Source organism: Scardinius erythrophthalmus (assembly GCF_964197995.2).
Source record: "Scardinius erythrophthalmus genome assembly, chromosome: 17".
NCBI classification, from domain to species: Eukaryota; Metazoa; Chordata; class Actinopteri; order Cypriniformes; family Leuciscidae; genus Scardinius; species Scardinius erythrophthalmus.
In genome coordinates this window covers 34,549,025-34,572,724 of record NC_138237.1, presented here as the reverse complement: position 1 = coordinate 34,572,724, position 23,700 = coordinate 34,549,025, and the positions used below count along the sequence as shown (strand labels likewise).

The window sequence follows — 23,700 nt, the reverse complement described above, 5'->3', positions numbered from 1 at the left end:
TTATTTAACATTTAGTTATTACAGGTTTGCTGGGTTTTTTAACTCAGATTTTTTGTTGTAAATTTTAAAATAGTTACTTTACTGGTTACTTGGAAAAAAAAGTAATCGGATTATGTAACTCACGTTACTTCTAATGCGTTACCCCCAACACTGATTATATTTATCAAATTAAAATGTGTTCTTACATGCATTTAGTTGTATACTGAATTTTGATCTGACAAAGGCATTTCCCACAGCTTTGCTTTCCCATAATTTTATAATAATTATCATTTCTACTTTGAAATTAATTTCAGATAATCACTAGAATGTAATCACACAAATAATATTTCATTTGTTTTTCTCTATTTTATCAAAATTATGACATTATCACTCATAATGCCTATTACTTTATCACTCACTGTCCTTACCTTAAAATACATATTTTAAACAAAAACTTGGTAACACTTAATTTTACAGTCAGTGTCCGTTAAATGTTACATTGTACGTACCATAGTAATAACAGTAAGTTATGCATAATTACATGCAACTAACCCTCAACCAAATCCTGATGCTACCTTAAGCCTAGTAAGTACATGTTGTTAATTAATATTACGCGGTATTTAAATATAGAATTACACTGTAATGACACCTTAAAATAAAGTAGCAAAAACTTGGTTCCACAAACTTTTTGTCAGCACAACTTTTTCTGAAAACAAACAAAATCTTAAAAATGATTACAAAATAATAGCCCTCATGCTTGAAGGCCTATAGGCTCTGGTGAGTTAAATAGTTAAAAAAAAAAAAGTACACTCAACTGAAGTAGATCTTATTAGTTCCCTGATAATAACACTTGAAAACAAATGCTGTGTTTACTTTAAACTGTAAGATGATTTGTGTCAGTCTAAAACTGTGCTGTATCTCATTCCATTAATTTAAAGGTGCAGTATGTAAGTGACAACTAGTGGTCGAAATAGGTACTGCAGTCAAATTCAAAATATTGTAGATCGTCGTTTCTCCCGCCACTTGCTCCTCAGACTGGACGGCGCTCAATCGGGTTGCCAGTTTGAGCATACGCAACAGAAACGAGCGCAATGGACAATGAAAATTGGCAAATTGGCCATGTGCAGTAGGCTATCACAGACCAAAACAAAAACAACATTCCAGCCTGGAAACGCACATTTCAAAATAAAATAACTGGCTTCAGAAGTGTTTTTCAGTGAAACGAGTATGTGAACTTAGCATGTTTCCTAAATATCTGCAAACATATTATGCTATTTTTATGCTTTAGTAGAGTGAAAAAATTACATAGAGCACCTTTAAAGTTAACATGAAATCAAAATGGACAATTCAAGCAGTATTTATCATAAATCATTTAACCATGAATATCTTTTTTTTTTTTTTATGTGCCCTAGTAATCTTTAATCAAAATAACTTTCTTCCGTCTTGCAACAACATCTCTTATCTGATGATGCTTTTATTGGCGTGAGGGCGGGGCAACCTGTCACTCACATGAGATCCACCAATATATATTGCGTTCCTGTCATATCAGGAAAATTGTATTTTCGAGTTGAAAGCACATGAACGCCACCACAAAGTTGTAAATATCAGTGGGAAACTTGGGATTTTCTTTGAGTCCTGACCTTGGGAGCGTGCCAGTGTGGAACAAGGCGGAATACCACAATACTTAAGTTATATGTATTTAGCAGTGACACTTGCCAGACTTGTTTATTTAGGCTACAACAAAAGAAGCTAATTGCCTGCACAAAATACTATAGCATTGGAATATAACAAGTAAAGTTTACAGTGGCTCCATAAATGACTTAAAAACATAAAAAAGCAAAACACGGGCTACCTGGTGCACATTCTTTGTTCTTTATTTTAAGTAGAGTTTAAGAACCTTGCTGTATTTTTGGGACCACCATCTGGTAACATTCAAAGAATACCAGTCAAAGCAGCAATTGTTCTCCCCTCCCCCCATAAAGTTCATGGTCTGTCCATCTCGAGAACTTGGGTATCAAAATTATCCCTGAGTGGTAAATACTACTTGAGAGGGCGTCCAAGTCCAATTTTAACTAACTCGTATTTCCGATAATTCCGATACCACGTGAAGGAAGCATTGAATAAAGCACCATGTCACAAGAAAAAAATAATATGGCAACTTTTCATGACTTTAATAGAAATAGTTGTTGTAATTTTTTTACACTTTTTACATACGGTATAACCCATATTGCTACATAGGCTACTTGATTTATACATATAAACTTTAGTTTGTTTTAGTTTGTCTGTTCTATAGTGTTAAAGAAAATGTGTTGATTAGGCTATACACCGCTGACAGAAAACGAGTTTCGCAAGAACAGATAAATTCAATGGGGCTCTTTATTTAAAATAAATAAATAAAAAAGTGCAAACACCATATAGCCCATACATAGTAATGTGACTTTCTAACCCGATCTCATAAGTAACTATTTTAGGAGTTGGCTATTTCGGCTGACTTAACTCATACGATTTTTTTTTTCAACTAACTATGAAGAGACACCAGTAGGCTAAGGGGGGCGTAAGCAATTAATATGAATTAGCCACCAATTCGCCATTATGTAAAATAGTTACGAATCGCCTTGATGAGTAGGCTATGAGCTTGACGTTGAAGTATGAGCTACAAAGAGATTCTAACACAACGTTGAAGACGCGCCCAAAATTCACCTCTGAAGGACGGCCTCAAGTTTCCCGGTAACAGTATCCCCTTGGATAACCCCGTGAGTTATCGCATGGAGACACCGCGGGCAAATGCCTAAGGTGGCTTGGCGTGTGATGATGATAGGAACGGACTAATAAAGCACACCGGGTTCGCGGTCTGCCTCCGCATTGGCTACATCTCATATGTTGCTGCTGGCGTTGTATGAATAATTAAAGCGCCGGTGTCTTAACTCTGCCGTTCTCGTACGCGGAGTCGGAGTGTCGGCCCGAGAACAACCGCTTGTCCCGCAGAGGGAGAGGGGGTTCGCCACATCTTCCAGGAGACCTCCACCCTCATTCTGTCAGATCTTCTTTGCTCTGAAATAAAAACATGAATTCACTTTCTCTCTCTGTCTCTCTCAGACACGCATGTCTAGCAACCCCGAGTTCTCAAGTAGGCTAGCCAGGTTATCATAAAAATAAAGGTAGCCTAGTTATTTAAATAGCCATTTTAGAGTTTATTGCTTTGAACATTAAAAGGTTCCTGCACGCGCTTCTTTAGATCTAGAAACGAAGGTTTTTTCTTTCTTTTTTTTCTTTTAGTTTGTGACTAAAGTCAGTCAGATAATTTCCATTTTAGACTTTTTTATTATTGTTTATTTACAGAATTTCCTAAAACAAATGCCCCTGTACGAAATAAGAAATTGAATTAAATTAATCCACTATTAGGCTATAGGCTTGTTCCCCTGCGATTTCCTTGAATTGTCGAGTTACTAAAACGATCCATTTAGAGTTCTTGAGGATTTCTATTCAGGATTGCCCTATACGAAACAAATAAAAAGAGCTGTGTTCATTTGATTATAGGAGTAGGCTATGAGTGTTTCATGGGTTTCAAATTACATCCCTTTAGAATTTTTGATTGGGAAAAAGGTGATGAAAACTCAAACAGCCTGACCTGAAGCAACAGTTCTTTGAACATTACTCTGAAACATGCCATAGGTTGTTCCTTATGACACATGAGTTCCTGGCCTATAGGCCTCTACCTTTCAGTAGATCATCAATAATTCAGTCCCCACCACTGGCCACATGCCCTGCTCTGTGCTCAACTTAGATTGGTTTACACCGTTGTTTGAGGGTTATGATATAAAAAAGTATTGCCGATCTTAATTATTCATGATCCGCCTTCTCCAATGAATCTAACCCTCCTTCACAATCCCATTAGTTTAACCACTTAAATTTGGATTGATGATCGTTCTTGGCAATTAGGAAAGATTATAATTTAGGCTGGGGGGAAATTGCAGTGCTATTTTAAACCTTTTAACACTTATTTGGAGAACCACTTAAAAGAAATGCGAATTTTGAATAGGCTTTAGAACTTAATGTTATGCCTAGCATATTTAATACATGCTAAAAAGAATTTGTGCAACATAATATTGTCATGCAATTACCTTATTACAAATAAAAGAAAAAGAATAACCCGCACTGACTGAGGCTATACATTTGAGCATGTTTTTACTATATAGCCGATACATTTTCAAACCTTTAGCCTACAGGGTTTTGTTTTCTTTCTTTTTCAAAGAAGAGGAAAATGACTAAAACGTTTATATAAAACAAAACTATTTTACATTTTGTGTAATGTAAAAAATAAAATAAAAAATGAATTAAACTGAAGAAGCCTCTTGAGAACTGTTCGGCTCTAAAATTTAAAACTCCTAATTTAGACAAACAAAATGATTAACGGAAACGTGTTAGCCTAGGCCTGTAGCCTATATCAAATTTATCAACCTTTTTACTTTAATTTAATTTAAACATACCAACACTTAACGATAACTGTCTCTTAAGATGATAGGCTATCTATATAGGCTATTTGTTGTTGTTATTATTATTATCATCATTTTGTATAGGCTACAGTAATTCATGCAAATCTACAACGACATCGTCTAACATAACTTCACAATTGCTTCTTGAAACATGACAGTGAACTGGAACGATCATCGTCTTACCTGAACAGCGTCTCTTCTCCTTCCCTTGAGCCTGTAAGAAGCGTTTCCTGACTAACAACTCTCCCTTCAGCTCTCTGCCTGTTTTATACCAATATACAATTAATATTGCATCGCCATTACTTAATAATTTCAAATCCCTCTCTGCACAAAAGCCGTGACAGACATGTATTATTCAGCGGTGTCTCATTCTTAAAGTTGGAAAACCAGATAGAAAAGAGGGGAAAATAGCCTAGTTAAAGTTGACTTGAATTTTTATTTTTGTTCTCTTTGTAAATATTCTTTAAATTAGGTGGTGGTTGGTCTATATTATCCCATTAATGTTTAATCACAATTGAACTGAAGCTTATTAATAAAACAACGCAAGTCTTAAAAATTAATGATATTACAAGGATTTTGATGCGAGTTGCTTTCGTTGTATATTGTTTATGTAAGATGAAAATGGCGCATATATTTATAGATATAAAAAATACAGTAGCCTATTATTTTTTTTTCTCCTATGACGTGATACGAGACACGTTGTCCTGTTTTTTTGTTTGTTTTGTTTTTGTATATATGTGTAATTAAAATAATAATAAAAAAAGTCCACAGAGGTTTTGAAAAAAAAATCAACAATTTATTAAATAACATACTTCAAAGTCACACATTTTGTAAAGTGGAGTTTAAAGTGAGAGTGATTGCAGTGGCTACATTAATGCAAATCAAATAGCAGCATTCTTTACACCATCAGTTTTTGCATATTAGGATCACTTCGACTGATGATCGAAAAATATAAATATAAAATATATATTTAGTGACATTTTGTGAGAACGTGATTTCCACCATGTATGCAGTCACATCTGACAAGACATTCAAACGAATATTACAAACGCTATACACAAATTTCAATGGGCATTTCGTGTGACAGCCTACTATCGTAACTTGTGCGCAAATTGTATTGTAATATAAATAAGTCTTTAAATACATACAAAAACACACGTAGCCTACACACTTCAAAATATAATTTCACGTGTGATAATACTGAAACAAAGTTTTTTTAGTAGCCGTTCAGTTAGTCTCCTATAAATGTATTCAGAGTTTGATCATTTCAGATTAAAGCTTTTAATGATTAAACAGTATTGCTTTATAATGCAGTGGTAAATTAATATTTATTTTGTTACTAAAATAAAAAATAAAAAATACATTACGATGCCCATGTTACACAGTGCATGTTGCTTTATAAACATAACGGCGTGTAATCACAATCAGCTTCATAAAATAATTACACATTAAGTGCTCGATGTTTTTCATTAGTTTTACTTGCTCGTATATAGCTAAATATAAAGTAACATGAACTCTGTAATGTAAGCTGTGATCACAGATAAATCAATATACTTTCAAGTTTGTTTAAAAGGTGTGCGAATTATTCAATGGCCTTCGGTGGAATGAAACATTTCTGTCACAAACTTTCGGGTTGAGGTTTCTCGACCTCGCACAAACCAAAAGGACTAACTTTTGAGGTTAAAGTGAAACGTAAAAATACAGATACTTTACACAGAAACCTTGTGTTTTGACTTGGGGGGGAGTCGAACTTTTACAGACCCCATGGAATAATTCGCACACTGGTTACATCAATTGGAGGCAATATGAAATGTCTTTATAGGCTTACAATGCTTAAAAGAAGAAATTTAGATCCCTGTGGTGTTCCTAAAATGTCTCCTTTGCTCTAACAGCATTAGTGCACTGCTGAATATTTCATCCGTTTCTGTTTTTGCCTTTGATTGCAGAACCAAACCCGAACCACGTTCTTCTTTAGATCCAACTTCTCCGCGATTGCCGCGATTTTCTCCGACGACGGTCGCGGTTGGATGGCGAAATACGCCTCGAGCGATCGCTTCTCCGGAGCCGCGATGGTCGTTCGCTTTCGTTTCCTCTCGTTCCCGTTAAAAAGGTCCGGTTTCCCGTTTTTCTCCCGGTAAGCCGCTTCAGCCTCCTCCAGCCAGGCTTGGAGAACGGGTTTGAGGGCGATCATGTTGTTGTGGGAAAGCGTTAGGGACTCGAACCTGCAGATGGTGCTCTGGCTCAGCGAGCCGACCCCCGGTATCTTGAGGTTGGCGAGGGCAGAGCCCACATCAGCCTGGGTCACTCCGAGCTTTATCCTCCGCTGCTTGAACCTCTCCGCGAACGCCTCCAGCTCTCTGGGATCGGACTCCACGTCGTTGACGCACGCCATCCCGTTGTGGACCGACAGGGCGTGCGGGTGGCCCATGGCCATGGCTTGGTGTAAGTGACCCATTTGCAGGTGGTGCTGGTGGGCTTGAGTGCTCATCTCCGGCGGCGCACCCATGCCGCTGACCGATAAACTCGAGGAAATGTGGTCAAGCAGATCCCCCTCCAGGGTCTGGTGGCTGAGGTGGTGGTGGTGGTGGTGCGAGGGCAGGTTGGATGACGGGTGGGATATGGGCACTGTGGACGAAGAAGAGGTGCAGGGCACGCTGCTCATGGTATGGTAGGTGACGTCCGTCTTGAAAGGGTGACTCTTGCCGTGACTGTGAGACACCAGGTCAGCCGCTGCCAGAGCTTCAGCGCGGGCCAGCAGACTCTCATCAAAGCCGCTGAATATATTGCCCTGGAGCTGCAGGGAAGAGCGCGCACATGGAAGTCAGTGGGGAATTGTGTCAACTCTGGATTAAAGAACATTCCCAAGCACCCTCCTCAAAAGCACAGGTCATAAAAATTAATATGAAAGCAGCAGCTTTGCTTGGATAGGCATGTGGGTGAGGGAGAGAGGGAGTCAGAGGGAAAGAAAGGAGAGGCTGGGGAGGGAGGGATGGAAGCTGGAGCAACTCAAAACACCTCAAAGTGACAGAATGGAGACAATACGAGGAGTTTAGCGCGAGACGTACCTGCGGGGCAGGTAGACACACCCGCCGCATGCCCTCGGAGCTCGGGTGCAGCGCAGGGTGCATGGAGAAGTGCTGCTTGCCGTTCATGGCCATCATCTTCGGTGCGCACCTTGCAGGTGAGTGGACCTGACATGGAGGCGACGCGGCGCTCTGGCTCGACGCTCCTCTTGTGTGCGGTTTCCATTGGCAGCGCCTCCCGGGCTACACACACACACACACACACACACACACACACACACACACACACACACACACACACACACACACACACACACACACACACACACACACACACACACACACACACACACACACACACACACACACTCCTCACACCGCCCTCCCGCCTCCACCTGTTCCTCTATTCAACTTACAAGATGCGAGTCGGGAAAGCGTAAGCTTCTGTAGGATAGCCTACTTACCACATGCAAAATGTTAGCCAGTATTTCAATAATTGAACTCATCAGCGAAGGGATTATTATTATATATATATTTTTATGACACAACTAACTATTAATAATAATTATTTTATCTTATTTAATGTGTTTACAATTATTCTATTTTTTTCCTATTTATTTGACATGAAATAGCCTAATATATTGTAATTTATTTTCATTTCATGTTAATGTACTTTGTTTAAAACGTAAATGGAATTAATAATAAAATGTTATTGATAATCATTATTATTATTATTCATTGCGGAAAACAGTAGTTTTTTTTTTAAGTGTTCATTTTATAACATTAATGTTTCGTTTTGGAAAACCAGATGTACACAGTTTGTTCTTAAACTTAGTTCAACAAATTTAATAATAAATGTAATTTATTATAAATAAATAATAATTAGGTCATTCTTGGTTTTGTATTGTCAATATTGTATCTCCTGACTTATATAATTTCACAATACATCAAATGCAATGGATAATCAAAGAACATTTTTGTCTATTTTAATGTGCAGGAAGTCCGATAATTTAACTTACATTATTTCTAATTATTGTAATGTCATTAGAAATAGCCCTATGCTGTGTAGGATATTGAGTGTATTAGTAAAATGCTATATGAAACATGATGCATTAAGAGCCGAGAGGTGAAAACTTTTTGAATTTGAAGATCAAATTATATTGTATTTCATTTGGATATTTTCATCCTATTCAAAAGTGTTCACCCCCCGGCTCTTAATGCATTTGTTTCCTCCATCAGTGAATATTTGAACCTTTTTAATAGTTGTGTTTGAGTCCCTCAGTTGTCCTCAGTGTGAAAAGATGGATCTCAATATCATACAGTCACTGAAATATTCAAAACAAATGCTGGAAAACTGAAGAAGTTGCAGGACCTGAAGGGTTTTTCTGAAGAACATTGGGCAGTTTAACAGCTTAGAACAAACAACGGATTCAAGAACAACCATCACAAAAAAAAAAAAAAAACATAGATCATCTGGGTAACAGTACACAGTTTTAAGAATCAAGGGTATGTAAACTTTTGAATGGGGTCATTTTTATAAATCCAGCATTATATGTAAACATATTTTATATACAATATCTTATTCAGGACAGTACTAAACAAAAAATATGCATTTTGTATGATCCCTTATTGTGTTAAAATAATGAGCATGACTATATATATATTCCCCTATAAAAATGTATATTTTTAAAGAAAATCTCCATATGATCACATCAGCTTGAGGAAAGTTGATGCTCGCAGTCGATGGCAGGAACTTTCACCTTGGCTGACCCCTAATCTTCATCAGCTGTGGCGTTTGAGAGCTGCTTTCACCTGCCCTGTCAACCGCCTGAACAATAAGAGTAGGACAAAAACACTTTAACTGCTCTATTCAACATAGAGATTCATGAAGCTAGCTGTTGTCCGGTTGATACCAAAGTCAAACCAATGATTTGCAAACTCAATATTAAAAGAAAATTTAATTAAAGAAAAAATTGGACAAGCAAAAAAAAAAAAAAAAAAATCTTAGGAAGTCATTTTATATGAGCACCACTGAATTCCCCAGCTCATATTGGTTTGGTGAATAAATGAATGGCATTGCAGTTGGCCACTGGAAGTAAACACCTGTTCTTCTTCTGTGTCTGGGTGACGTGGCGAAGAGAAGCCAGGCAGTGCAGTGACACAGATGCACCATCCGATCTCATCCACCTCTCCTGTTCCCCCAGACGCTCAATTATTCATCTGCTATGTGGCGGGCATCCATTACCTCTCTGGCATTTTCTCATTCATTACGCAGATTAACAATGCATACTTTTTTTAAAGTCTTGGCAAAATTGTCAACAGTCTTGTTGTGCCAACTGTGTCATGATATTCTCTAATCTTGCTTATGATACCTTTTATGATAAAGTCATGTCCCTATCTTTGCAAGATAAAGTTTCAAGTCATGAATATTTTACAAGCATAACCTAAAAATGCCCCATTCATAGCCCATCGCTTCATCTTGATTTACATGAACAGTTACTTTTTCCATAGTGTTTGTGTAATCTTGAATTGAGTGTCAAAATAAATTGAATTTATTGTTTAATCTGTCATGTGGTTCTTTTTTATTTGTGTTCAAAAACTTCTTTGATACTCTAAATATCAAAAATTATATACATACAGGTTTAAACCTGTTGCTTTTTCAGGGATCTTGAGATTTGCCTATAGGTTTAGTGGGAGTAATGTCCACAATTACGGGTTTTATTATTTTTCAAGACAAATAGTACGCTACGTTTGTAAAATATGGTGTAGTATTAATAATTTAATTTTGGGGGGTTGGGGAAATCAAATTATTATTTCTTTAAAAGTAATAGCTTAGTTTTGTAGTACAGTTATGTTTTAAAATATGATTAATATTTAAAGATATTCTATATGGGACATCTTATCACAGCAAATATATATATATATATATATATATATATATATATATATATATATATATATATATATATATATATATATATATATATATATTAAACAACCAATGATTTCTCTGAAGTTGCAATGTTGAGAAAACTCCTATTAAATGTGAAATGATATGTGCCAATCCAGTGGTCAAATGCTGTGTGTGTCTCAGTTATCGGTGATCGGCTCAAGACTAGTCTGGTCAGTGTGTGCAATTCCACAAATCTGGAAGACCTTCTGAACATATATAAGCAGTAGACTGTAATAGAAAGGAAAATGTAAAAGATAAAAAAGAATCAATTAATTATGAATCATTTACTGCCATGGTGAGAATAACATGTAATCATGTAATCAATAATTAAAAAGTATTTTAACACATATAATATAATATAATATAATATAATTACAAGTACTTAATTTTTGGAATCTCATTACATAATCCAGATTACATGTAATCAGCACTGTTTGTTCCATTTAAATGCACATTGTAAAAAATACTTGTTACATTTAAAAGTAATTATTGCGATGATTACAAGGAAATGTTTATATTTAATTGCTTAATAATATTATTTTGTTAACTACAATAAGGTTTCATTATTTAATGTAAGTTAATGCATTAACTAACATAATAAAATGGTTAGTTCCAGACCTTGATCCTGATTGGTCAATAGCTGTGTTTTATGATAAAGCATGGCTATGACCACTTCACCCAACGGTCCTGCACCAACATAAACCATCAATATAGTTCCACGTATTATGCATTTCAGCTAAATTAACTGGTTATTATTTACGGAACGAATTATGAGCAACCCTTGCTGGCGTTATGTTGCATCATTCACCTTTAATTTTAAGAGACCTGTCTTCCTGAGACCCAGCAATGGAGTTTTTTTCCTCTGTACATTATATTTAAACAAATTTCTTTGAGACCATATAAGACAACGTTTTAAGTCTGGATGTCTTGTAAAGAGCACATTCAGGGATTTTCAGATATCCCAAATGTTTGGAGGTTTCACCATGGTAATTCTCTCTCCTTGGTCTTTAAATATGACTGACATTGACTGAATTACTAAATTTAGCACTCTTATGGGAATATGATCATATTTTGTCATTTTAAATCTGACTTGTTTTCACATTGTTGTAGTAAATTAACATCTCAAGACAACTTTAGTTCAAATCAGAATATGACTTTCTGTTATGAGACATGCATCTGTTTCATTCATGTCCACTCTGAAGGACACTAGGACTTACTGCATGTTAATCAGGCATTTTAGGAGACATAATAAGTGAATAGAGAAGAAATAATACATCAATATTTCTATGAAATATGAGCTAAATGTTGGCAAGTTATTACTCTTATTTTTATGGCTACTTACTTTTTCATTACATGTTGCCCAAAGAACACAGTAATATGCAAATTAGAAACAATGAATAGATACATTTTATATAATGGGGAAAAACATTTTTGGCCATGTTTACACATATATGTTGTAAAGTAAAATAGTATATCAAATCATTCTCTAATATCTTTCATACCATAGTTGAGAATCATTGTAAAAGTCTTTGTGCATACTATAGTTTGGTTCAGGTGGAAGTTTCCAGGAGCTGTCAAAGGCCTGAAAATATTGTTTTGTTTAGAGTCTTGTTTTCATTTTCTCATTAAGTAAGTCCTGGTGTCCTCTTCATAGACCATAGGTCTATATGATCTTCATAGCTCCTAGGACATATCATAAAATCCCCCCTCTCCATTTGTTCCTTATTCTCCAATGTAATGATGTAAAAATAAAATAAAATAAAATAAAAAACTAGATTTTCCACTTTCAGGGAACTATCAGTAACCGAGATGTTCCTACATTCGACGCTTCGTCAATATTGACGTATTGGTCTCCCTATGGAAGGCACCATGGCCACTGAACCCTCACAAAGTCGTAACCTACCCAGCACCCCATGTAAGCCCAAGTAGAGTAGACCTTCATACCAACGGGATAGAAGGGACAGGGCTTACTCTCAAGGCTGTCATAGCTTCAGTTTCTCTTATCGTGATATTTCACAGGGAAGAGTGCTTCGGTTCTCAATTCCCATATTTTCCAGCCATTGCCAGTGTTGTTAATGCTGGGGAAGCGTGCCTAGTCTAATTGAGAGGGACACTACGGAGGCCAGACCCTGCTGAAGGGAGGTAATGTGTGGTGGAAACAAATATGGATGGACCTGTGGAGCAATGCTACATATGGAAGATCTCTGTTGTAGGTCCTGCCTAGCCAGGGATGGAGCTACTACCAATGCAGAGACAGGGCAGAGCAGAAACTTCCCAGGGAAAGACAAGGGTTTACCAACAGGGAAACCGTACCATGGAAGTAAACACATGGGATTACCAAGGGGAAATCACAGCATATGGGCATCTAGCCCAGTTCAAGGGCTGACCGGCCACGCATACATACAAGCGCTGGGCCTGGCGTCAGACGCCTCTACTGTGTTTGACTGCAGAAAGGATGCTGAAGGAACTCAACTCAGGGTTCGCCAAGTGGGGAACTCACTTGGAAGAGCAAAGTAGGCTCTCGGATCCCCCCACTAAAAGGGAATGGCGCTGCAAGCGAGACACAGAGCCAGTTTTCCTGCACATTACCTGTTCTTACCCAACACACAGGAAGAAACCAGCTTAACATGGAGATTGTAGAATCTCTCAAAGGCGTTAGGTGTCACCCAGCCCGCAGCTCTGCAGGGGGGCATGGCTAGCCTTGAGACTGGTACGCCAAGGTGATTTGCCTCCACTATCCAGTGGGCCAACCTCTGCTTGGAGACAGCCTTTCCCTTCTGCTGACCTCCAAAGCAGACAAAGAACTGCTCAGAGCTTCTGAAACTCTGTGTGTGGTCCATGTAAACTCGCAGTGTGCGAACGGGACATAGCAACGCAAGGGCTGGGTCTGCCTCCTACATGGGCAGCACTTGCAAGTTCACCGCCTGGTCCCTAAAGGGAGTGGTGGGAACTTTGAGCACATATCCGGGCCGGAGCCTCAGGATCACGTGAGACAGGGCCGGCCCGAACTCTAGACATTATTCGCTGACCAAAAACAACTGCAGGCCCACCACCCTCTTGAAGGAAGCAAGTGCAGTCACGAGCACTGTCTTTAGAGACAGGATATATAATGGAGGCTCACTGCCTTTTTTATGTATATATATATGCAAAATACCAACTAAGTGAAATTAAGCATTATTTGTGTCATTTTTAAGGCCGACATACATATTCAATCAATATCACTCTTAAATGTTCCCAGTGTATATATGATATGTGATGTATTCCATATTACATAATAACTAAGAAAAACACCATTGCAAGTTGTCTGAGATTTCATTTTTTTATGCAAATTAAGCATTTGTTCTCTAAATTCTAAGACGGGAAAAACCCAGGTGAATAGGGAAAAAACACCATGAAACTTCCTCCGGGACATTGTGCATAAAACGGCCAGCCATCGTTGTCTGCGAGCCGCCGTATTCAAGCACCGAGAGCGTGCGCACTGGGCCCGCGCCTCCGAATCAGGTTCTCGAGCCCGCGGAATGCGGCAATCGGAGCCCGGAGGCCATTCTGCCCCTAGCCGTACATGAGAAAGTGTGGGAAGCTATTCCATGTGCGTCAGAATGGGTGGGTGCTGAGCACAGTAAGAGAGGGCTATTCATTGCAGTTCGCTCGCCGTCCCCCACGCTTTCGAGCGCGAACCGAGACGAGAGTGAATGGGGAAGTAGCACACCTACTTCGTGCAGGAATAGCGAAACTTCTGTGCAAAGGGGCCATAGAACCGGTACCTCCTTCTCTGAGCGAGTCAGGCTTTTACAGCCGTTACTTCCTCGTGCCCAAGAAGGACGGAGCTCTCAGACCGATTTTAGATCTGAGATATTTGAACAAAGCTCTTATGAAAAGACCGTTCAAAATGCTCACAACCAGACAGATCCTCGCGCAGATTCGCCCGAGGGACTGGTTTATCTCCCTCGATCTGAAAGACGCTTACTTTCAGATCCAGATAATACCCCGTCACAGGCCATTCTTGAGATTCACCTTCGACGGTCGGGTATTTCAGTACACCGTCCTGCCGTTCGGCCTGTCTTTAGCACCCCTTACATTCACGAAGTGCATGGACACGGCTCTCGCTCCCCTGAGAGGTCAGGGCATGCGGATTTTGAACTATTTGGACGATTGGCTGATTTTAGCACAGTCAGAGGAAGAACTTATCTCTCACAGAACAGTGCTTCTTAGCCACCTGGAAAGCCTGGGTCTCACGGTCAACTGGTCCAAGAGCTCATTACTGCCCAGTCAGTCAACCTCTTTTCTGGGTTTGGAACTGGACTCTGTGGCAATGACGGCCCAGCTGTCGACACAGCGCGCGCGCCGTATCCAACGCCTGGCCGCGTCTTTCCAGTTGGGCAGCGCCGCACCTCTAAAAACATTTCAGAGGATGCTGGGTTGTGTTGCATCAGCTGCAGCAGTGCTTCAGCTGGGTCTACTGCGTATGCGCCCGCTACAACGCTGGTTGAACACTCGAGTGCCTCACCGAGCCTGGGCATCCAGCGGCATATGAATCAGAGTGACTCAGAGCTGCTTTTCAGCACTGAGACCCTGGTTAGCGGCCGACTGGTACCAGCGGGGAGTGAAGATGGGAGCTGTCCCGTACCGAAAAGTTATCTCGACGGACGCATCCAACTTAGGTTGGGGTGCTCTTTTTGAGGGCAAACCGGTCTTTGGCCTGTGGTCAGACCAGGAGAAATGCCTCCACATAAACTGTTTGGAGATGATGGCGGTCGAGAACGCGCTCAAGCGCTTCCTCCCACTCATTCGGGATCACCATGTGCTAGTCCGCTTGGACAACATGTCCGTGGTGTCCTATGTGAACCGACAGGGCGGTGTCAGATCCAGGAATCTCTGCAAACTGACAGAACGCCTTCTCGTGTGGGCTCATCACTCGTTGCGCTCGCTGGGAGCAGCGCACGTGCCGGACCACCTGAATGTCGGCCCAGACAGACTGTCCAGAGACAACATTCCCCCGGGAGAATGGTCCCTGCACCCCCAGACAGTCCAGCTACTGTGGCGCCTGTTCGGCAGGGCGGAAGTCGGCCTTTTTGCGTCAAATGACAACGCTCACTGCCCGACGTTTTTCTCAAAGAGCGAGGACGCGCTGGCCCAAACCTGGCCCAGCCGCCCACTGTATGCTTTCCCTCCGATCTCACTGTTACCACAGGTAATCAAGATGATCAGGGAAACGCGCCACTCAGTGCTCCTCATAGCCCCGCGATGGGAGAACCAAATCTGGTACCCAGAGCTAGTGAGACTGCCGCACTCAGCCCCATGGCCGATCCCGGTGAGGAAAGATCTTCTCTCTCAAGCCGGTGGATCAATCTGGCATCCCCATCCAGAGCGCTGTCTCTGCATGCGTGGATAATCAACAGATAACCGTTGATTTGCCAGAAGGGGTCGTAAACACGATAACGCAGTCTAGAGCTCCTTCCACGAGAAGGCCAAATGGTCAGTGTTCTCTCAAACACGATAACGCAGTCTAGAGCTCCTTCCACGAGAAGGCCAAATGGTCAGTGTTCTCTAAATGCATGTCTCGACACATGTCTCGAGTTCGGACCAAATGACTCCAAAGTCATCCTCAAACCGAGACACGGGTACGTCCCCAAAGCGATTGGCACTCCTTTCAGGGCGCAGATCATCTCCCTGTTGGCTCTGCCAGCATCCGATAGTGAGGACAGTGATAACCCTTTTATGCCCCGTCAGGGCGCTGAGAGTTTACATCACATGCTCCACCGCCTTTAGGCGTTCTGAGCAGCTCTTTGTTTCGTTTGGTGGGCGCACCAGGGGTCTCGCCGCCTCGAAACAGAGCCTGTCCAGATGGATAGTGGACGCTATTGCAGCAGCTTATGCGTCCAAACACCTGCAGTGCCCTATGGGCATCAGAGCCCATTACACTAGAGGCATGGCCTCATCGTGGGCTTGGTCCAGCGGGATATCTAATCACGACATTTGTATGGCGGCAGGCTGGGCCTCCCCCTCTACATTCGTGAGATTCTATAACCTGGAAGTTCCCGCCTTGCAGGCTAAACTGGTGTCAGTTTAAGTGATATGTATGTTCTGCCCAGTCGTTCATGTGCAGACTCGTGTACTACTAGCTTTTCTGGTGAGCTGCACTAAGGGATGAGATTCTCTTTATACAGGCCGGCAGAGCTGCTCTGTATTTTCCCCATCACGTGCTTGTGCACTGGTGCTGGCCCGTGTTGCTGGCCGCCTATTCTCCACTCAGTTGCGCTAGGGGTTTTACTCTCTATACATAGACCGGCGAAGCCACTCTATATTCTCCCTGTGATGTGCTTATGTACTGTGCTGGCCCGCGCTGCTGGCCGCATTCTCCATGCTTATACAGAGCCGCTCTGTATTCTTCTTATAGAAGGCCATTTTTCTGAAGTCCGTCTAGTCTAAAATGGGAAAAAAAAAATTGCGGAAGGATAGCATTTATGAATGAATGAGCAAAGTATGAATGAATGAGTGCGAGCTGGCCTTATATACCCGTATGTCTGGCTAGGAGTGGCTCGGCATGCAAATCTCACTGGCCAATATCCATTGGCTCATATAGTTACCACTTGAAGGTGATCGGGCTCCCAGGCGAGACCCCAATATGTCAGTATGAACATAACGACAAACGTGACTGACTAATTGAGAACAATTTTTTTGCGGAAGGATGGCATTTAATGAATTTACCTAAAAAAAAGTAACATATTAATATATACATTTTTGGTTTTAATACTTGTATTGTGGCAATGTTTTATAAAACCAGTAAAATACCCAAGGCATACTGTAGGCCTATTATGAATAAGACTTATTAACAAAAGTGCACGGCCTCTCGTACCTTATTGCTTACTAAACTAAGATTGAACAATAAATTTTTTAGGCCTACCTATTTATTATTTTTTGTTCAGATTAGTTAAAAACTAGGCTACTATTAATTGTTAGTTCAGGTTTGCTCTACTCCATGAAATAATATTAAAATATAAAACGTATAATAGAACATTTTAAAATGAACAATAAAGTATGTCATGTACTGGCTTAACATGATAATCCAAATGAAAGAGGCTTGATGCAGATGAACAATGAAATAACATTTAATAAACACTAGGAATCAAACAGAGATATATACCACCACGAAACGTTACCACAAGACAAAGAACAGACAACAGAGGGTTTAAAATTTTAATAAACAAAATAACAAGGGACTAAATGAAGGATAGGTGATAAGTTGACATGGTAACAAACAAAGGTAACTATGGAAACAAATAGATGTCAATTGAAACAGGAACTACAATCACAAGAACTGAAACCCAAAACATCAAGACAGAAGAACATAAAAAAGTGCTTACACACAGAGAATCGTGATAATTAGTTAAATGCTTTCATTCTTAGTTTATGTTAACTATTGTAGTAACTAATGTTAATAAATGGAACCTTACTGTAAAATGTTTCAGTTATATGTAATTGATGATTACACAATTTCACATTTAAAGCAATTAAATAAACCTTTTTAATAAACATAAGTAGTCAAAATGAAAACAAAAATTACAGGTGTCATTTTTTTTCCGTTTATCATCTCAGACATCCATATTTGACATTAACCCCATAATATTTCCTCATTGATCCTAATGTTGTTAGTTGAGTTATTATTGGTGAATGCCTTACAGTCCAGACTAATAAGTAATTGTTTTTAAAAGCAGAAAAAAAAAAACTTCTGAATTAAAAGGAATATCCAAGTCATGATAATGTGTAGGTGAACCAAACAAACACGTTAAACGAACCAAACAGATGAGAACCAAATGGTGACTATGTGTCACTGGGCCTTGACAGCCAAACCACCTGACTGATGCTGCTTCTGTATCATCAGGTCTCACATTGCATGCATGGAAAGATCAACCTCACCGTGACTTCACAAGTCTCTTACTCTGATAGCTGTGCATCTGCCTATATCATCTTAAAGCCTCCCATTGTCATAAAAAAAAAAAACCCAGATTCATTATTTAACGGTTGCAGTGGTATTTGCGGGCTTGTCATCAGCCGGCAACAACATGGCAGTGATTTCAGGTGGCATGTTTTATTGATATGGTTTTGGTGAGATGTGACAGGAGTTTGCTCTTCTGCAGGCATTATAGCTCTGATCTGCGGAATGACCTCGCTGTTGTCATCGGTGTGTTTGCTCCATCCATTTCCATTCGTATCCAGGCTCCAAGCGAGCTCTGAGTGCTTGTCGCTCCAGCAGCAAGGGATGAGAAAATGACGAGCGGGTAAAGCTGGTGGTTGACGTGCCGTCCCAAGGGGCAATCAACACTGCTTGCATTAAATCAAATAGACTCTGAGTGTTTTTCACTTGGCTTCCCAAAGTAAGGGATGGCTGTGCATTATTCATGAGCATTTGAATATGTCAAAGCCACTAAAGCCAAATTAACTTTTACACTGTGTTGAAAGTTTGGGTAAGGAAGCGCAAACGTGTTACACGAGAATAAACCTCATTGGTTCTTGCAGAAGCTCAAACGTGCTGCGTAACACAAGAATGAACCTCATTGGTTCTTGCGGAGGCTCAAACGTGCTGCGTAACACAAGAATGAACCTCATTGGTTCTTGCGGAGGCTCAAACGTGCTGCGTAACACAAGAATGAACCTCATTGGTTCTTGCAGAAGCTCAAACATGCTGCGTAACACAAGAATGAACCTCATTGGTTCTTGCGGAGGCTCAAACGTGCCGCGTAACACAAGAATGAACCTCACTGGTTCTTGCGGAGGCTCAAACGTGCCGCGTAACACAAGAATGAACCTCACTGGTTCTTGCGGAGGCACAAACGTGCCGCGTAACACAAGAATGAACCTCACTGGTTCTTGCGGAGGCTCAAACGTGCTGCGTAACACAAGAATGAACCTCATTGGTTTTTGCAGAAGCTCAAACGTGCTGCGTAACGCAAGAATGAACCTCATTGGTTTTTGCAGAAGCTCAAACGTGATGCGTAACGCGAGAATGAACCTCATTGGTTCTTGCAGAAGCTCAAACGTGCTGCGTAACACAAGAATGAACCTCATTGGTTTTTGCAGAAGCTCAAACGTGCTGCGTAACACAAGAATGAACCTCATTGGTTCTTGCGGAGGCTCAAACGTGCTGCGTAACACAAGAATGAACCTCATTGGTTCTTGCGGAGGCTCAAACGTGCTGCGTAACAAGAATGAACCTCATTGGTTCTTGCTGAAGCTCAAACGTGATGCGTAACATGAGAATGAACCTCATTGGTTCTTGCAGAAGCTCAAACGTGATGCGTAACACGAGAATGAACCTCATTGGTTCTCACACGTCAAGCGAACATGCTTGAGCTTCTGTTTACCATATCTGATGTGTGAGTTGATGAATACTTATATGTGAAAAAAAGCCTAAATTAAATAATTTCATCATATAATATACAAAGCAATCGTGTCTCTTCAGGAAATAGGATCTAAACCGCTCATTTTATATGGATTCGTTTTATGACATATTATTATTGATATTGATAAATTGTCAAATTATTAATAAAATTCATTAGTGTCAACTGTTTCAGAAACTATCAGTGGCAAACTATCAGGTTTATCTCTCATTTTACTAATAGTATATCAACCCTGAAACTGTTTCTCATATCAAGCTGTATAATAGTCTGTTGAAAATCTCAATAATGTTGGCTTCTTAGTGTAAAATAAAAAAATAAAAAAAAAGAGATAGATAGATCAGACTCAGAAATGATACACCCCAGCAAGCAATAGCCGTCATTTCTTCGTCTAGGTTAACTATATAACCCGAAATAGTCCGGCTATTCCGTGGTCCGTGGGATATGAGTTGAATTTGTTCAATAATTCAATAACCTTGAATTTGGTTATGAATTTGAATGTCGTTTTTGCCAAAATAACTTGCGAGATGTATGATATATGATATAACATGATATATGGTATGATATAACATCATGTAAGCAAAGTAAACAGTGTTTACAAGTTATCTAGTTTCATTTTCTTCACTCATTTCATTTCTTTGTTATCTAATTGATGACTAGTCTATTCTTGGGCTATGGTTTAGACGTCTATTAAAATTTAACTGACAGCCCAAATTTTGCCTTGTTTTAGCCTAGATGTATGGGCTGTGTTTGGACGGCTATTTTAAACGCAAAATTGCTTGCTGGGAGTTGACCTTATGTAGCTCCGGCCCTTTTCTGCACTACACTCATTGTATTTCAACATCATGAAGATAAAGGATCTTACGGATTTATAAATAAACCGCTCTTTTTAAATCTTCACGGTCTACTTACATTTGTTATGACATCTGCTTCAAACATTACAATGCTCATGATAACTTTTGTTAACTCTACAATAAGTAAATCCACTTCATCAGCAAGGCCTAATTATTCTTCAACAGCAATGCCATAAAAATATCCAGAGCAACCGCAAATAGACGTTCTAAAGATTGCTGCGTGCTTGTTTCTCTGGCGCATACGTTTTAGACTTTTTAACCCTATACAATGTAACAGAACAGTTATTAAGAAAATATAAGAAAAACAATAATAAAACACAATCTAAAATGTAAAAACTCTTGTAAAAGACATAAAGGGGACCTACAGGACAAGTTGTGAAAAGGCCTAAAGGTCAGTGGTTTTATAGTTCTGACTCAAATAGCCACACAAATGCCTGCTTAATGTGGTTCCCTTTCAAAGTAATACATCAATGCTATATGTGCAACGGCATCAGCATGACTGGTGTCTAAAGCATGTGTGTAAACGCACGCATCAAAATAAAATAAACTAAATGAAAGTACTTTTTTTTAATACTTTTTTTCAATTTCACCAAAATTGAAATGAGCCTCAGGCTCATCCAGCATAATTTGTTTAGGTTTGCAGTTTTCTGATGTTCCATTTGACTAATTTTATTGATTGTGAGGAATACTGAATCTTTGTTGTACAAGTGAGATGATTAAATGCTCACATTTAGTCTAGAACTACAATAACCATCATGTTTACACACAACGACTCTGCACTTACTCCTGGTTTTTCTCAATATGGGGACAGAAGTACTTGCGTTACTTATTTGAAAAAGTAAGTTTTTTTTTTCACATTTTAAAGTAATGCGTTACTTTACTAGTTACTTGAAAAAGTAATCTGATTACATTACTCATTATATATATATATATATATATAGACTGAAGTCAACATTTGAAGTGGATCAAAACCTTTCATCAAAGTTATACATGAATTTTGAACAATACCCATTTTTGTCTTAGGACAACTTTGATTAACATTTTGGATCCACTTCAAATGTTGACAACTGTATATTTAATGTCCTATCTATTGAAGACTTTAAATTATTATATATATATACAGACATTGACTTTCAAAACCTCACTAGGAACATGACAACCAGCCCCAGTGTCTACATGCACACAATTAATGTAGAAGCAAAATAACATCTCTTACTCTTTTAAAGCTGCCTTCCTATATCTCAATTGTCACATGATTAACAATTACTTACTTTTTTTTTTTATTATACAGGTCCAACCTTAACATCTTACTGTTTCATAGAAACACTAAATATAATATTAATATACGTTTTTCTTTTTTTGATTATGCAGCAAAGTCATTCACAAAGAAAATAAAACACACAACAACTGTTTCAGAGGGGAATAATTCTTGGAATGGATCATGATTTTTTTCTTCCTTTTTTTCTCTCTCTCTCACTCTCTCTCTCTCTTTTTTTGCTGAGACATCTTTTTCCTTTTTTGTTTGTTGTAAATCATTTTACTTTTGGCCAATTGAAAACGTTTTTTTGTTGTTTTTTTTGTTTTGTTTCTTGTTATTCTTCTTGCTCACCCCCATTCCATTCTCTTTATTGATTAGCAAACATGCAACTGTTAGAAATCCATTTTACAAACAAAAAACTGAAAAATACATCCATAGATATTTAAATTTATAAACAGTAATAAAGTCAAAATCTATTTACGCTAAATGTATGACTTTGTACTAATGTGGTGTAGTAAAACGGTTATACAAATGAGCAAAATCCATTCTTTAAATTCACACACAGTGCCGAGTCCTTCTACTAGACTCGTGTACAAAACCAATATTAAGACCTGCCAGACCTTAAATGAACAGCGGAGTTATTGAGAACTCATTGTAGAGATTATAAAAACAATATGTACCATCGATTGGGAAGAGCGGGGCAAACAGGTGCATCACTAAATTCGAATGGCAAAGAAACGTGCTATTACTGTCACATCAACAGCATACATACGTTTTACACTGGTCCTTCAGTAAAAGGAACTATAAACTTAGATTTCATTTTAGCAAAGTATGTAAATATGAATATTAAAAAAATATATATGCATACATACACATATTTTCTTTTCTTTTTTCAAATGAACACACGCATACATACGCCAGCATGCTATTGGGTAATATTTAAGGTTACAGAAACGGGTGTGTTTTGACCCATTTCTGCAGGACCAGGCTTTTGAAATGAGTGGAGTGTCAAAAATGTGCATAAAAAAAAAAAAAAAAAAAACCTATACAACAGATTCTTCTTTAAAGCATGGTGTAATCTTATAAGAGTGTGGTTTTTAGTCATACCCTCACTTAAATAAGCCTCTAAGAGTTTTCGAATGCGATCCGTTTAGCGATTCATTAATTCGACCGGCTAAAATAATGAAGTGAGCAGTCATTATTACTGAAACCATTTACAAAATATACACAAAAAAGGGGAAATAAAGTCACATATCTCATAAAACTATATCATAAAATTTAAGGCGTAAATGAAGTGTAAATCAATTTTGAATACATTCACAACACCACTGTTCATATTTTACCTCAGTTAACAAGAATCATATTCTCGGACCCTCATCCAAAGCTCTTTTTGGTTTTGGAAATAAATATGAACACTCTGACACACTGACCAAAATCAAGTGTGCCACATATATCTTCCAGAGTCCATATTTACAGGAAGTGGCATATTAATATTAAGAAAGAAAAATCCACCTGGTGATATACATATATTGCCTAAACGTTAGCGAGCAGATACAAAAGCATTTTGTTGTTTGTTTGTTTTTGAAAACATTTGACATCATGAGGGCATTTCGTTTCTTCACAAAGGAAAGAGATGCCAAAAGAGTGCATCCATACTACCAAAGTGGCACAAAGTGCAGATGAAGTTTCATGTTAAATCATATTAAACTGGGGAAAAAAATGGGTGAAACAATTTAGACATTTAA

The 23,700-nt window shown here is 38.9% G+C and overlaps 2 protein-coding genes across 8 annotated transcripts in view; both read right to left on the bottom strand.

Moving 5' to 3' along the window:
• Window positions 1-6,366: 6,366 nt before the first annotated feature.
• pou4f3 (POU class 4 homeobox 3) lies at window positions 6,367-7,633 on the bottom strand (the record flags this gene model as incomplete). The annotated part of the gene is made up of 2 exons (XM_081390495.1): window positions 6,367-7,266; window positions 7,538-7,633. The coding sequence occupies 2 exons, from the start codon at window positions 7,631-7,633 to the stop codon at window positions 6,367-6,369; spliced, it is 996 nt and encodes a 331-aa protein (XP_081246621.1).
• Window positions 7,634-22,110: 14,477 nt separating this feature from the next.
• The window catches only part of rbm27 (RNA binding motif protein 27), a 27,952-nt gene continuing 26,362 nt past the window's right edge, over window positions 22,111-23,700 (bottom strand). For all 7 annotated transcript variants that reach the window (XM_081390591.1, XM_081390594.1, XM_081390592.1 and 4 more), the window contains one exon: window positions 22,111-23,700. This exon is cut by the window's right edge and continues 476 nt beyond it. The gene's annotated coding sequence lies outside the window, so the exon portion shown is untranslated.